General features: G+C 36.6%; 1 protein-coding gene across 1 annotated transcript; it reads right to left on the bottom strand.

Annotated features, from left to right (window-relative positions):
• Nucleotides 1-479: 479 nt before the first annotated feature.
• Nucleotides 480-12,780, bottom strand: LOC126699937 (protein TORMOZ EMBRYO DEFECTIVE). Its single transcript, XM_050397908.1, has 14 exons — nucleotides 12,370-12,780; nucleotides 11,854-12,036; nucleotides 10,403-10,552; nucleotides 9,572-9,789; nucleotides 9,102-9,378; nucleotides 8,218-8,352; nucleotides 7,701-7,819; nucleotides 6,218-6,374; nucleotides 5,776-6,022; nucleotides 5,620-5,696; nucleotides 3,938-4,057; nucleotides 2,178-2,308; nucleotides 1,909-2,083; nucleotides 480-1,233 (listed from the first exon to the last, which is right to left on the bottom strand). Exons 1-14 carry the CDS (start codon nucleotides 12,664-12,666, stop codon nucleotides 871-873), a joined length of 2,649 nt encoding a protein of 882 aa, XP_050253865.1. The 5' UTR covers nucleotides 12,667-12,780; the 3' UTR covers nucleotides 480-870.
• Between the last annotated feature and the right edge of the window lie 3,380 nt (nucleotides 12,781-16,160).

Raw genomic sequence — 16,160 nt, 5'->3', positions numbered from 1 at the left:
TATGGCATTATTTGTATCAAAATTTAATAAACAAAAGCCTTATGTAAAAATAACTGCCTGCGTCTTTCATTTAATATCAAAAACCTTCGATAGAACTAGAATATATAAATCTTCTATAACTATTATTATTATTATTTAATTTTGGAGAGAAATATGAAATATTTTCTTAGAAATAATATCCAAGGATTACAAAAAATTCCATTTAAATAATAACTAGCATCATTGACACGTGAGCTCAAGAGAGTTTTATGTGTTTGTCCATAATTAAAATAATCAAGACAAATGACACCTAGAAAAATTGTCTATTTTCATTTTTTAATTATTGACAAACGCATTAATCTCATTAAAAGATTAAACAAACACAAAATTCGGATGAATGAAAAGTTGACATTAAGAACAAAATATTCTAAGCATGCACATGAGATGGGACTAGTAAATCATCTAATACTCTAAAAAAAAAAAAAAAAAAAAGTCCAACGTCAAGAAAAATTTAACCTTTCACATTATGTACTAAACATATTAAAATTGTTTAATCTTACAACTGTGAAAGATTTGGGAAGCTTTAAAGCCATAGCACAAATTCCATAAATTTAAACTACTTTAAAGTATTGAATCCTACATATCAAAATTCACTACATTATGTTTCAGTGTGCCAAGTATTCCTATGATCATTGTTAAACCAAAAAAATGATCAAGGTTAAAAAAGGAAGAAGAAGAAGATGAAAGAACAAAGGCACATATTTTACAATTGGATCGAACAAGGCCTGTAGGCAAGGACAGGGGAAGGCAAAACCATGTGAAGGAACCGAAGACACTTTCCCAATCAGAAAATAAAAAATACAGAAACAGATCGAAAGCATCTGATACCTTTCATGCCTGTAATGAAATAGCATCAACCTTAGTGTATGCCACACCCTTAACCTTCTTACTTGAACTCTCTTTAGATTTCTTTGATTTCCGTTTCTTCAAAGACACCTTTGGTTCTTCGGAAGTCTGGTTTTGCTCTGAATCAAAATTTTCTGTCAAAATCATGTCATCCAGATCCTTCACATCAGAGTGCATCAAAGACTCGTCTTCTTCCCTTTCCTTGGCATTAATTTCGGGTTCAATAACTGACATTCCTGTCAGAGTATAGTCCAACAAAAATGTGCTTCTTACATGCCTGTCTATCCTGCTAAAATGCCTGTGAGAATATGGTATGAGACCTTCAAGGAGTTCCCCTATGCCTTTTATCTGAAACATAATGGTAATTAAATACGTTATTAAACAACACTCTTCATTTCTCCACTTCGGAACAACATCCCTCATCTTCATTTCTTGCTACTTTAAAGCTAAGCCCATTATATAACAAAAAAGTATATATATATATATATATATGATATATGTTCAATTAATAAATATTAATAAATACGAAGTCAAATTAGAAAATTTATAATGAAAAACATACCTAATTGGAATAGAATTTGTTTAGAAGAGATCAAACTTAATTAGAAAATAAATTAAATTACTAGAAAAAGTAAATTCTATTTAGTTTAAACAACATAGTTTACTAGAAACTATAAAAACCAAATTAAAAATATATTATTTGAATGATGACATGGAAATATTTTTTGATAAGTAGAATGATGACATGGAAAAATATGAGCTTTTAAAAGCCATGGTGGCAAAGCTAACATGGCACCATTAAGAAGTCAATTAAAGGCCACAGGCTTCCATTATATATATATATATATAGATGATTGATTTGTATTCAAGGTTTTGGGCCCCACAAATGAGGTTCCTCACACCCTGCTGGTGTCCAGAAGACTAGAATACTGAGTTTATATACCATTTCTATGGTTATTTCAATCTACTGAGACACAATATTATGAAACACTGTACAGGAGGAATACTTAATAAGACCGGTACCTCAATGATCTCTGTTGGAGGAAGGATGTTGAAAACTCTGAAAAGCACAAATTGTGCAACATGACAGAGCTTTGGCTTTGTATTCCATTCTCGAACATATTCAAACAGTAAACGAAACTCTCCCTGGCCAATGGCATTAAGAGCTTTATCCATCTGAATTTCAGCCTCTCTCTTCCTGCAGAGGACTAGGCTATAAGAAATATATACACAATAAGGAGGGGGGAAGAAGGTGGTTGTGGGGTGGTGGGGGGGTGTAAGATGTTCCTAACCTGAAAAGTTCAGCAAACAATTCAAAAAGTTTATGAGGCCTGCGAAGTTCAAATGCAATTTGGATTGCTTTAGTGTAGTCAGCATCTGATACAGCATTTTCCAATTCTTGACCTTTCAGAACCCCTTCCTCCTGCATATTAATATGACACCAACTTCTATATGTAAGATATTGTTACAATATTTAGTCAAAATTCATAAACATATCAGGTCTAAAAAATAAAGACCCCAAATATGAAACATCAACACAATAAGCTAAACTTAAAATATAGAAAGTGGACATTCCAACATATCATGTCTAAAGAATAAAGACCCAAATAAAGACTATATAGTTCCACTCATTGATAGGGACCCTTATGAAAGTAATGCCTACAATGTATCGAAGCAATCAGAAACAGCAAGATGACAGTAGGAATAGTAGAAAATTGATAATCATCAGAAAAAGAAAAGACAATAATAAAATATGAGATCAGGATAGAATGATAGTTACAGAGTCCATAAAATAATCAAAGACCAACCAACCTATATGTCTGTACATTGCTGTATCAACTACAGACAACTGCAATTGCTGCCAGACTTACATAAATGATAGAACCATGATAACAGTAACTCATAATAGTGCAGCTTATTCACAGTTTTAAAAGAAACCTTCAAAAGTGGATTAATAAATGCCAGATGCCCTTTCAAATTCAGCTGACCAGTTACTAGTATAGTGCAGATTTGCCTAGGAGCTCAATACGTCCAATTGTATTATTTTGTGATTCAGGAACATAGCAAAACAACAAAATTCTGAAAATCCATGACAAAGTTCAAGCATCATTTATACTTATTTGTACCAAAGAAAATGCTACTATATTCAAAATTTTCAATGAATGGCCAAAATTTCATTAAGTCCAAGTATCAGAGTTCCAACAAACAGAGAACAAGCTAGGGCTGAGCAGGAACCCATGTAACCTGACCTGACGGGCTTTGGGCGGGTCATGAGGTCATTTGGGTTGAGTCCAGGTCCCACATTCTGATCAGCCCTGGGTCTCACCCGTGTATCCCGACCTGCCTAATCCTAAAATTGATTTTTTTTTCCCTTCTATTTTTTTTTTTTTTTTTTTTTTTGAGTTTTTACACCTTTGGGAGCTTGATTAGTTTTTTATTAGCATGAGTCAATATTTGAGTTAATAAATGTGCTATTTTCACAAAGAACTGTCCATTAATTTTCCTGCCTGAGACCCAACCCAACCCAGACGTGCAGGTTCAGGTGAGTGGGATTTCATGTCATCTCTATCAGGCTGGGTTGCTATTTAGGTCTAAACCCAACCTGACCCAGCCCATGCTCATTCCTAGGAAAAACACTCTCTCAACTTCTAGAAATTTAATTTTCATCAATCAACATTATAAATTTTTGGCAAAATATAATTTAAAATGCCAGGAAGGTGAAAACATCTACTCTTGCTGGAAAGGATTGTATGATTGGCATAGCATTAGCATCATTTGGGATGCAACTCCTCAACATCTTATGAGGGCCATTTGGGGGGAACAGAATAACCCACCTTTTTGGACCACTTGATTGAATGTTGTACTATGATTTTGAGGGGAGGGGGTTATCTTGTAATTCTCTATTTGATTTCAGGGGTCACTTAAATCTACATTAGTGATTCTTTAGGAGGCTCTATTATTTGAGCTCTCTTTTTCTTTTATAATATTCTTTACTATACTAAAAAAATGATTTTCAAGATAAGGCACAAAAATAGCAGGTAAGAAAACTCACCTCTTTACGGAAAGCCTCCTCTTTGTCATCAGAAGTACAATCATACCACAAATTAATGACAGCATCACTGCCACCAGTAGCAAGCATTTCTGTCTTCTTCCCAATTGCCAGTGCCCAAACCTGCAGGCTAAATCCTGTGAGCAGAAGAGAAGGGCAAGCAAAAATCTAATTGCAGAAGAGAGAGGCAATCCCACAACAATACAAAACTGCTTTCCCCACCCCCCCACTCAGATAACAAAACCAGGCTATTATGGGAGTGCAAATGGATAAAGAATTCAAAACAGGGTAATGATGAATGGTGAATCAAATTTAAAAACTACGACTATGACTTGAGGATGCAAATGAAGTGAAGAATCCATAGAATTATGTGAATGGCAATTGCCACAATTGCACCAATCAATACTTTAACTGCCCTAGCAAAATGCATCTGCCAAGTTGGCACAGCAAAAAAAAAAAAAAATCCTACAATCACCTTAATCTTTTTCATTTTCCTAAACAACCACATATTAAGAAGACCCCAGCACAAATGGAACATGGCTATGGTGCCATTACAGGATTAAGAAGATAACTCGCATCAAATTTGAAGGAGGGTCAGCCACCCCCACCACCCACAAAGGGAGGGGTAGCTTCAGTGCTGTTTTGTTTAAAATTTTATTATACACCTTGAACTATAATAGACATAACCTTGAACAGTTTTCTTTTCCAGTGACCCCTTCAATGAATCATGGGAATTGAACAGACACCCCTTTTTATCGAAAGATCAATCCTCTTCATGTATGTTTTTCATTGATGTGAGATTAATCTTTCTTTTTGTTTTATTTGGAGTTACGTAGGTAATAACATCTTCAGTGAAGGATCTTTTAGCATGTTGGAGAAGAGGCATTGAAGTGCACTGCAAATGTTTGGAATGCTATTCCTCTGTGTTTTTGATGTGGTGTATTTGGAAAGAGCATAATTCTAGTATGTTTGATTGGATATTGTGATTTTTGTTTCTTCCTCATTTTTGGAATATTTAGATCTATGTAACTTTAGATCCTAGATTAGTTGCTCTTGTATGATTCCCATGTACTAGGGCTTCACCCTCTTTTCTTTTAAAATACATCTTTTATTACTTAATAATAATTATTATTTTTATTATTATTTTTATTTAATGAAAAAAAGAAGAAGAATGTGTTAATTTCCATTTTTTATAGGACAGAGTTGTCCTGCAAACAGGTTTGGAGGAATCTCGTCCAAACCACTACAGGTCAATTCATAAAACCAGCTTGTTTGTCATCTGTTTTTTTGTGGTGCACAACCTAAATTAGGAGTTTTGGACCCTCCATGTTGATGATCAAAACTCCATATGTACTGATGGACACCATCCCGATGTCAGGCATCACAGTACATCAAAAACATATACAATCCAGGTGAACTGATCATGGCATATTCAGAATTGTTTTTACATCCAAGATAGCAGAAGATGAGGCTTCATCTTCCTTCTCACTTATATGCAGAAAATAAACATGCAGATAATAAACCATATAACAGGTTTAATGAGATTTATTTTTCATGACATAGATCCACAGAATGAGATAACCCATAAGATCAAGCATTACTCTACATGATCTTGAGGATAAAAATGAGAAGAGATTTTGTTAGAAAGACTAATATAATTATTAAAATAGTAGCTGCTTCCACACCTTGTCCTCGTGCTTATCATATGTAGCAATGCACTCATTGGTTTTCACTGTCCATAGCTTTACCAGACCATCAGCACCTGAAAATGATTATTTAGTTGAATACATGTCATGTGAACAGTGGATAAAGACCAAATAGGTAACTATTAGCCACATTACCGCAAGAAACAAATTGGGTCCCACGAGTAAGAAAGGACGCTCTTAATACACTTGATGTATGCCCTTCAAATGTTTTCAAGCATGAACCATCAGATATTGACCAAATCTTTATCGTTTTATCACCAGATGCAGTTATGACACATTGCTCAACGGGAGAAAACTCTACCGACCAAATTCCCCTTTTATGCCCTTTAAGTACAACTACAGATACCAGATCTGGAAGCCTCCAAATGCAAGCAGTGCGATCCTATTCATCACACAAACACCCCCAAAAAGGGAGGAAATTTAGCAAATAAACCTAATGAAGCAACTTTATCAAGGAAAACAGAAAATTACATACGGCAGGCAATGCCTACAGCATGTGCACTTTGTTTGGAGAAAAAAATTAATTGCTAAAAAAAAAAACAAAAGGCAAAGAAGATGTGCTTTAAAAATTACAAACCTGAGAACCACTGCAAACTAAGCTATCATTTGGTGCAACAGCTAGACAATTAATATCCTTATCATGAGCCGCTACAACTGCCTTTGCTTTTAAATTAAGTGGTTGTTCGACCCCATCTAAGAGACCATCCAAACTCCACACTTTTAGTGTACGATCACTAGAACAAATAAAGATGTAGGTTAAAAAATAGAGAAATAATAGTTCCTAAAAATATTAGGGGAGAGTGTAAAATAAGGTTACTAGTGTGAATCACGAGCACCAATTTAAGTTACATAATGATGGAAGAGCAGAGAACAATTATTGTTGCATTAAATGATCCATGAGTGGCCAAATATATACAGAGGATTAGTATGCTATTCAATGCCATTTCAAAGCAAAACTAGGAGAAAAGAGGAATTTGAGAATGACAAAATAGCAGAAAATTCAAAAAAAAAAAAAAGGAATAGGAATAGGAGAAATATAAACTTTAGCAAAACAAAATGTTCAAGATCCATACTTATCTATTCCATGTTAAGATTAAACCATCATAAATGCATTCAATTGCAACACAAAATTGTTGAAGTTCACCAGAGTACTTCTGCAGCTCTATCATCTTAGACACTCCAAAACTCATACACACAGACAGATATATTTTTGAGGTTTAGAAATGAATCTTTGTCATTAATACCTATTAAGCTTGCATATCCTAGCCTAAATAGAGCACTTCTATGGTTACCAATAATATTGTACTAAATTAATAATGTGACCACCATTAAATTTTCCATGGTGGAAACTTTGGAAATTTTTTTGTAAAGTTTTAATATGCTGACTCCAATCACTTTTACTTCATTTGTGCATAACAAACACGGTTTTCTCATGAACTAGTTATGGCCTAATATAGCCATGTTGCTCAAATAACATTTAAAGATATAACGAAAATCGACCTTAAATTGAAAACCCTTTAAAGTATATTTATTTTCTCCCTGAAATGAGATCTGCCTTCTACAGGGTAAACTTATGCTACATGACATTTAAAACAATTCTGAATTCTCAGCATTTAATTGTAACCCTTGAGAGCAAGTGTACAGGAATCAGGATGGAAAGAGGAACTTATGATTTGAATAATCAGAAATTTAGTTCAAGCAAGGACCCCAGAGGCCAATAGATATCACCTAGCCCTTTTACCCGGAATTAATTCAATATGCAGATCTGTAAGGATTGTGATACAAAGCAAAGGAGCAGTACAATTCACAACGAATTACACTTTTTTAACTTTATGAAAAGCTCACCATAGGAATCATTACCTGGTATTTCCATCCCAACTAAATAACCCTTTAATATAAGTACTCTTGTCCTAAAGCTTACCACTTACCACCCCTAGAGTAGTGGCTAATACAATGGAAGCAACAACATGATAAAAGCACATCAAAAGAGTTCAAAGTACATATGAATGAAATGGTCAGATGGAATTTCATGGTAAAGGGATTGCATGGGTAAAACTCACCTACTACCGCTAACAAAGAAGTTCTTCTGCTTCTTTGAGAAAGCTACGGCTCCAACAGCTCCCATATGACCTACACCAACTCCAACGCAACATCTGCTTTCAGATTCCCACAGTCTAACCTATATAGAGAATGGAATTAGAAATATAGAAACATATGGCATACTACATACAACATACAACATAGAGCATACAAATCATCTCAGAGAGAAGAGGGAGGAGTGGAGAGAGAGCATGCACTGTCCAATAATAAATGAAGAAACAGAGTAAAGTGATTTTCCCCATCACAGCCATATTTCTATTTGTCAATTGTTTCCCCTTATGATTGGTAAGTTATGCACCCAAGTGGTCTTGATCCTACTGCATACTCCACATTGTTCTTACAAGGAGGACATGTCATTTGAGCTTAAGCTCATTGGCTTCTGTTTAATATTACTTGCAGAGTGCAGACTACATGATTAGAAAAAATCAAACCAAGTCCACTACAGGTACCTTGAGAGCAGAAGAAAATAGAACTTACATTGTTATCCTTACTTCCTGTTACAATAAGTGTTCTTCCAGAACTTGATACACAGGTGTCAAGGCATAGAACAGTTTCAGTATGACCAGCCAATACATAAGAACATGACATGGCCGTTAGGTCATACACTCGTACCTGCATGAGTCCAAATTGAGATACATATTAGGAATCAAAATCACAAAACTAACATCATATTTTCTTCCAGTAGCACAAGTAAGAATTCTTTCCATCCTAGAGGACATAGTGGCCACATCCATGCAACCTTGCCTAGCTTATGCATTGAGGAGACCATGAATATATTATCAATTTAATTACTGCTTATAACTGCATTGTATGTTTTTACCTATTATTACACACCACTCATCCAACACAAATGTCACTTTTCGTGAACAACAAAATGTTTCAATGCAAAATTGCTTGAAAATAAAAGTAATCGATGATGGGGAAAAAAAAAAAAAAAAAAAAAGATAATTGCTACAAATCTCTTAAAAAGGTAAAAATGAGCATGATAATAAAACCTAATAATTGCTAAAACCAGTTTTCAGAATGTACAATTACTCTAGGTCCTGATAACAGAAGCACAGGTCTTCACTCTTCCAAGACATAAATGGCTATGAGTTGTTCTGAAGTGACACACATAAAACTCTCCTAGGAGGCTGGAGAACATTCATAGTCAGAACTAATAAAGATGAAAGAATTTAGGGTGGTAACATTCAAAGTTCTCTTGCAAACATGGAAACCAGAAAAAGGTGAAAAAAGAAACAATGATAAGATCGAACTATCATATTGAATTTTTCAGTGACCAACTATTCAGCTCTTACATCCTCTAGATGCAAGCTACCAGTACAAAAAATGTTGAGATAGGTAAGAATCAACACATTTACCTGTTCAAGATTTGTGGCAACCGCCAGAAACTGTTCCTCTTCACCTAAAAATTTCATATCCACAATCTCTTCATTGTATCCTACAAGTCTTCTGCTTAGGATTAATTTAAACATCTCTTCTGGGTTTTCTACTGGGGAATAGAAAAGAAACTGCTGATCAGCAGTCACACAAAGCAACCCTTGATCAAAAGGCAGCATAACTGCAGAAGTGAAGCCCCTATCCATGTCTGAGCTGTCAGTAATATCTGATGACTTTTGCTCAAACAAGCAAACTGCCCTGTTAAAATGAAAAAAAAAAAAAAAATATATATATATATATATATATAAACTCATCAAACTGCTGTTCATTCTAAATGAGAAACTATCATGAGAACTAAAAATACGAGTCCCAGAGGCCTCGCAACCATTTATCTGAAAAAAAATCCGTACAAACTACAAACTAATAGGAAAACAACTTGATGTTGTCGTACCTTTCAGAGTTCCATATTCTTACAATCCCACGTTCACCAACTGTGATAAAATGAATTTCTGACGAACCACTTGCTTTCTTCCCACTTCGCTGAGAGAATAAAGCCAGGCTTGAAGCAAAGGGGCTTCCAGAGTGAATTGTACAAACAGCTTCAAGTACCTCATATGTTAACACAGTCTTTTTGAAACCATAGTCATGAAGATCCCACAAGTTTACAACCTGCAAACATCCTACACCTCATTTTTCAACTGACACTAAATGGTTTCCAACCATATAAAATTAGAAGCAACCAATACAAGAAAATAATGTTTTAAGACAACAGAAACCAAAAAAAGTTCCAGCATTTTGACATAAACTCATTCACAACTGCTTGTGACATTAAGTACAACAATCTAGTCATGAAATAAAGTCCCCTATGCCATAAGAAATGACCAGCGCTAAGTTTTCAGTTAGGCAGAAGACACTGCAAAGAGACCAAAGTGTAGATGCAACTGGCTAGCCAAGGTAACTTTACTTCACTCAGCCTAAAAGGTAGTTATCGATAATGCCTTCGAAAGGCGTTCTCAGTTGCAAAATAATAGATGGATTTGGTCAAGAGAAGATGTAAATTCATTATAAACAAGATGGATTTTGGTCAGATTTATTGCCTCCAACATCAATGACTTAAAATAAATAAAAGGGCTGCTATGTGGATATATTAAAGAAAAAGCAAATGCACAATCTTAAACTATGAGAAAGTGAATTTACACAATATCTAATAAGAGAAGTATATTTAAATAACCACGTCTGTGAGCAAAGATTTAAAAAAATAAAATAAAAAATTGAACCGTGCCTTATCTCTTCCAGCAGTGAGCAAGATCCATCCATCCTCAGATATAGCCATAGAAGTTACTGCTGACTCATGTTTTCTAAAAGTTGCAAGACATTCCTTGGTCAAAAGATCCCACACTCGTACTGTTGCATCAGCACCTCCAGAGAAAAACTATAAACACAAGACAGAATGATAAGCTAATAATGCAAGAAAAATGCAATAGAGTAGACTTAATGGTTAAAAAGGATAAAAGGAGTCAAATATTTTACATTTTCCTCAAATGGTATTACTTCAAGAGAATATCAGTCATGATATTTCTTTTAGAATGATAATTGTTTAAATCCCTAATATAACTAATGTACTATTTCTTTTTGTTAGTGCATTCACAAAAATTGCACAGCTGCACACACTTGCAAATAAAAAAGGGCATATGGATGACATGCTGCTTGAGTGCAATTAAAACATCAGGTAACAGATAGAGTTGTAAAAAATGTAGATAGAAGTTACAAAAAATGTAGAAGATAAAAATATATCAAATTAAAATTAAAGTCTCTCTCATATTCAACGTAACTAAGGCACAAACCAAATTTGACATTCCATTTAAAAATTGGGAGAGGAGGGCAACAGAATTTCAATTCATATACACAGCAACATACAATAAGGTTCCTGTAACTATTGCTTGAAGTGGAAGGTTCTGAGTGCATGTAAGCAAAAACATGAGTACATGACACAGTTTCACACCAGCTTCATTAAAGGCATCAAGACTTGCAAAGTCCACTCCAATAAGGAATCGTCCAATTTCTCAGTATCACATGTTTAGAGTACATGGATAAATCTATGCAATAGGAACATTCCGAAACTGAAAATGCCATAATAACTGGACAGGAATTTCCAAGCTATGTTTCCATGAATTATTCAGCTTTGACACACTATTTATAATGCAACAGAAACAGCCTTAGATCAAAAAGGTTCTTCAGTTTCCAAGATTCTTCCTTCTAGGATGTGAAAATATGAGATCCAAGGGACCAATAGCAACTTAAGAGATACTTTTTTTTTTTTTTTTTGGCAATGCTTCAAATTCCTTTGGAAGAAAAAATAAGACAAGGCTGATGAGCCACAGCTGGAGATTCCATTGGCGAACAAGTGAAGAGCAGGATAGTATATGTTGTTTTAGGGTTTGCAAAGTTAATTCTGTATTAATTTTCTCCAAATTTTTTAGCATGAAGAACCCAATATTGGAAACCCCTAGTATTATTAAATCCATGACACACTGAATTGCACCCCCAAAAAAAAAAAAAACCAGCCTTGAATATAACAAAGACTTAAAGAAGCATCAAACTGAAGCAAGCAATAAAACAATTTAGTGTAATGAGTGAAACAATGATACCGCAAATAATCAACAAATGTCACATCTTGAACACTGCAAACAGCAAAATTAAAACAAAAAAATTTTCCCTTAAGTAGGAACTTACCAGTAATTTATCCGGATCAGGATGGAACATAATACTAGAAACAACCCCTTTGTGACCCTTGAAGGAGTGAGTGCAAAAGCCACCATCGACGTCCCAAACAAAGACGTTCCCATCAGCCCCTGCAGTAGCAAGCAATCCCCCCGACACATGGCAAGCCATAGCCATCACTGGACTATTATGTCCCTACTCAATGCCAACAAAAAAATTAAAAAAATCATAATCAGAAAAGGAGTATGCACAACTATAATTAATGGTTATGGGGGATTTGAACCCTGAATGCATCCGTTGGAAACTCCAAAAGATGCCAATTGAGCTACAATGACTCTTGGAAACTGTAATGAAGATTATATCTTTCACTTTTGGTTATATCCACAACGAACAAGCCTTTGTCTCAAATGTTTTGTTTTCCGTCATTCTATTATATCGAAAATCATACTAAGATGTCAATTTTTTACTACTTCTACTAAACAATCCAATTCAATGAACCACACAAAATTTGAAATTTTGAAAAAATACCTTCCAAGAACGGACGTTGTTGAGGGTGGACAAATCCCAGACTCTAATCTGATGACTGTGGCCGGCGGAGAAGAGCAATTTGTCGTCTGGGCTAAGCGCCAAGGCCGTGTGAGCTTCTGAGTCGCTGTCGATGGTCGACCTTATCGACGCGTTCGATGAATCGACGATTCTGATCGATTCATCGCAGGCGCAGGCGATGAATGAGCCGTCTGATGAGACGGCGAACGGCCCACCTGTGTAGAATTGTTCAAGTGAAGGCACGCACCGATAATTCTTCTTCAAGGTAAGGGAAGCCATGAGAGAGAGTGAGAGAGAGAAGAAGAAGAAAAAGAAGTTTTAGGGTTTAAGGGGTTGAGCAGAGCAGAGGTGGAGGCTAGGGTTTAAGCCTCAAGGGTTTTACAAAGTGAAACACATAAAATAAAAGATAAAACTCATTTGGTCACGGACACGGTGCGAACTGACGGAACTAATGTCCTATGACGGCACTTAAAAAAAAAAAACAATTATTATTATGCACCTTATGGTCCTTATAGCTATTTACTTTAAAATGTCAATGTTATTAACATAATTGTTCTTGCTCATCGAAAAGAATTGTTAATAGTTTCTCAAAAACAAAAAAAAGAATTGTTAATATAATTTGTTCCAAATTGCTGAAATTTCAAGAAACTTAAAAAAATAATAGTATTGTAGGGACACGATTTCTTTAACGGCCCAATAATGATGTTGGGCACATACATGAAAGATCCCTCACAATATGATTTGTAGAGAGTGGGCTTGAAAGGCTTGCCTTTGATCACAGGGCGATGGTCCGGTCCTGTTTTTAGAGGAATTCATGTAGAAAATAAGAGTTAGATTTGAACATTTAAGCCCTATAGCATTACATCCTGAGGGGTTGGACTCCTCGGACTTAGTCCGAGGATCATTAAGGTCTTCCTCCAGTTATCCGGCGGTGATTTTTTGTGGTATGCATACTTCTTTAAGTGGTTTACACCCATGGAGTCTTTCTCCTCGAGGTAGGATGGGAGTCCTTGGTTTTTTGTCCATTGTTCCCCCCCCCCCATCCAGATTACTTACTTTCTCTTTTATACTAGCCTACGTTTGCTATCCTTCGTCCACGTGTAGGGTCAACTTTTACGAGACTGATATTTGTCTCGTCAGTCTAATCCCAGAATTGTTGGGGATGGTTGATAAAGCCGAAGAATCCGGCTCTGCTAGATGTAGAGTCTTATCTGGGAAGGGTAATGAGGGCAGCTGTCCCGAGATATTTTAGATCTCCTTTCCAGTCTGGTCCTATACCGTTTTTGCCCTTCTTCTTCGGTGGAATTTTGGGTCTGCCGAGGACTGAACTGTCCTCGGCAACATCCCCGGGCCATTTGGGCTCTATGTTATTGAGCTTGGGCCGTAGCTTTCTTTGGCTTAGGCCTTTGGACTTCCCACGAACAAATGGACCTGATCCATAAATTATTGGGCCCCACAATAGCCCCTCAAAACCCTGCTGTCCGACTTCCTGGTTGGAGAGGGGGGTTTTGGTAATACCGAGCCTTTATTATGGCTCATTTAATTCAGTCATTGACTGACGCTGGCGACTCTTCACCTGCCCAGGGAATGTACCGGTCTACAAGATATTCCCCTTAAATTGCGCACGATGCGTTTATGTCGTTTGGTTATCCGAAGCGCGTCTTTAATGTCTTCCCTTTACGAGACCTCCCAGATTCAACGGTTTTTTATGGCATGGGGGGATGAAACGGGCGTATTCATGTTTGCAGATTTCCCTGGAGATCTGAACACATTAAGTACTCTCCTCTTCGTCCCCTATATAAAGAGAAGAAACAAGAGTTGTTTCCCCCACAAATGAATCCCTTTAACCCCACCAAAATTTGAAATCCTTAGATTCTTTCCGGAGTTTACTTTTACTCTCCGGCTATACCTTAGCTTGAAATACACTTACCGTAGTAATAAGCAATGAAAAACCCATTCCCCTCCCAGAAACACTATGTTCTAGCGAAACTTGAAATGGCTCGGTTAGGGCAAGGATGGCGGAGACTCAAGATTTGTCTCGCCTTCCTTTTAGCCAAAATCCGAAGCAGGGACTCGTCACGTCACACTTTCGGCGTGACTGAGCCGAGGAAGCACATCATCAATACCACCCGCTCTCTTACAAGCATATCTAACATAGCGCCAGCGTGTTAGGAGTCAGGACTGGGGTAGGGACTAAGTGCCCCTGCTTCTTCCTCTCTTCGTTCACTGGCGCCCCCCTTTGCCTCTCTTTCCTTCAACTTTCCACCACCAGATCCATCCTGGTGCTTTCCCTTCTCCCTTTTTTGCTCCTTTCTCTTTCTTTTCATCTCTTCTCTCTTCTTCTCCTCCTTCTTTTACTCATGTCCTCCATCTTCCTCATTCATCTCCTCCATCTTCCTCATTCATCTCCTCCATCCTCTTCTTCCTTGTCCTTCATCTTCTTCTTCCTTCTCCTTCAACTTTTTCTAAAAAAGATTCTTCTCTCAATATGAGCAATACTGAGGCAGAGATTAAGGAGACTTAGAAGATGAGTTTAAAAGACACCTGGCTGTTTACTTATCTGTATTGCGGATGTTATCGCTGCTTCGGCAGTTCATCTTTTGTATAGGCTTGTTTAAGCCCCTCTTTGTATGTTGTAATAATTTTTCATATTAATAAAAAATTGTTGTTATCTTACTTCCCATGTTCTGTCTCTATGTTTTTACAAATTTGCAAACGCTACTCGGCATAATAGTATAGCATTTGAATCAATGATAAATAAGGCCAAAATACTTGCTAACAAAAAGATATCATTATAACTTTAATAGAATGGTTTGACACAGCAATGCCTACCTGTGAATAACAATACTTACCCAAAACAATGCCGAGATTAGAACTGAATGCTCTATACGGTGTAGGAAGTAATCATCCTAACACTTTTATTGGCTTTAACATTTTACAGCATTTGTGCCGAGGACTTTCCTCATCCGAGTAGTTAGCGTTCCAATAGGCTTGAGTCTGAGGACTTCGCAACGCCTTGGTTCTGTCCGAGGACCATGCAAGACTTTGGTTCTGTCCAAAACTTATAGTTTTTCTTTTGAGTACTTGGTTTCCCCATAGGCTTGAGTCCAAGGACCATGCAAGACCTTGGTTCTGTCCAAAACTTATAGTTTTTCTTTTGAGTACTTGGTTTCCCCATAGGTTTGAGTCCGAGGACCATGCAAGACCTTGGTTCTGTCCAAAACTTATAATTTTTCTTTTGAGTACTTGATTTCCCCATAGGTTTGAGTCCGAGGACCATGCAAGACCTTGGTTCTGTCCAAAACTTATAGTTTTTCTTTTGAGTACTTGGTTTCCCCATAGGTTTGAGTCTGAGGACCATGCAAGACCTTGGTTCTGTCCAAAACTTTGAGTACTTGGTTTCCCTATAGGCTTGAGTCCGAGGACCATGCAAGACCTTGGTTCTGTCCAAAACTTATAGTTTTTCTTTTGAGTACTTGGTTTCCCCATAGGCTTGAGTCCGAGGACCATGCAAGACCTTGGTTCTGTCCAAAACTTATAATTTTTCTTTTGAGTACTTGGTTTCTCCATAGGCTTGAGTCCGAGGACCATGCAAGACCTTGGTTCTGTCCAAAACTTATAGTTTTTCTTTTGAGTACTTGGTTTCCCCATAAGTTTGAGTCCGAGGACCATGCAAGACCTTGGTTCTGCCCAAAACTTATAGTTTTTCTTTTGAGTACTTGGTTTCCCCATAGGTTTGGGTCTGAGGACCATGCAAGACCTTGGTTCTGTCC

The sequence above is a fragment of the Quercus robur genome, chromosome 9 (assembly GCF_932294415.1).
Source record: "Quercus robur chromosome 9, dhQueRobu3.1, whole genome shotgun sequence".
NCBI classification, from domain to species: Eukaryota; Viridiplantae; Streptophyta; class Magnoliopsida; order Fagales; family Fagaceae; genus Quercus; species Quercus robur.
This window is presented reverse-complemented; position numbering and strand designations above follow the sequence as displayed.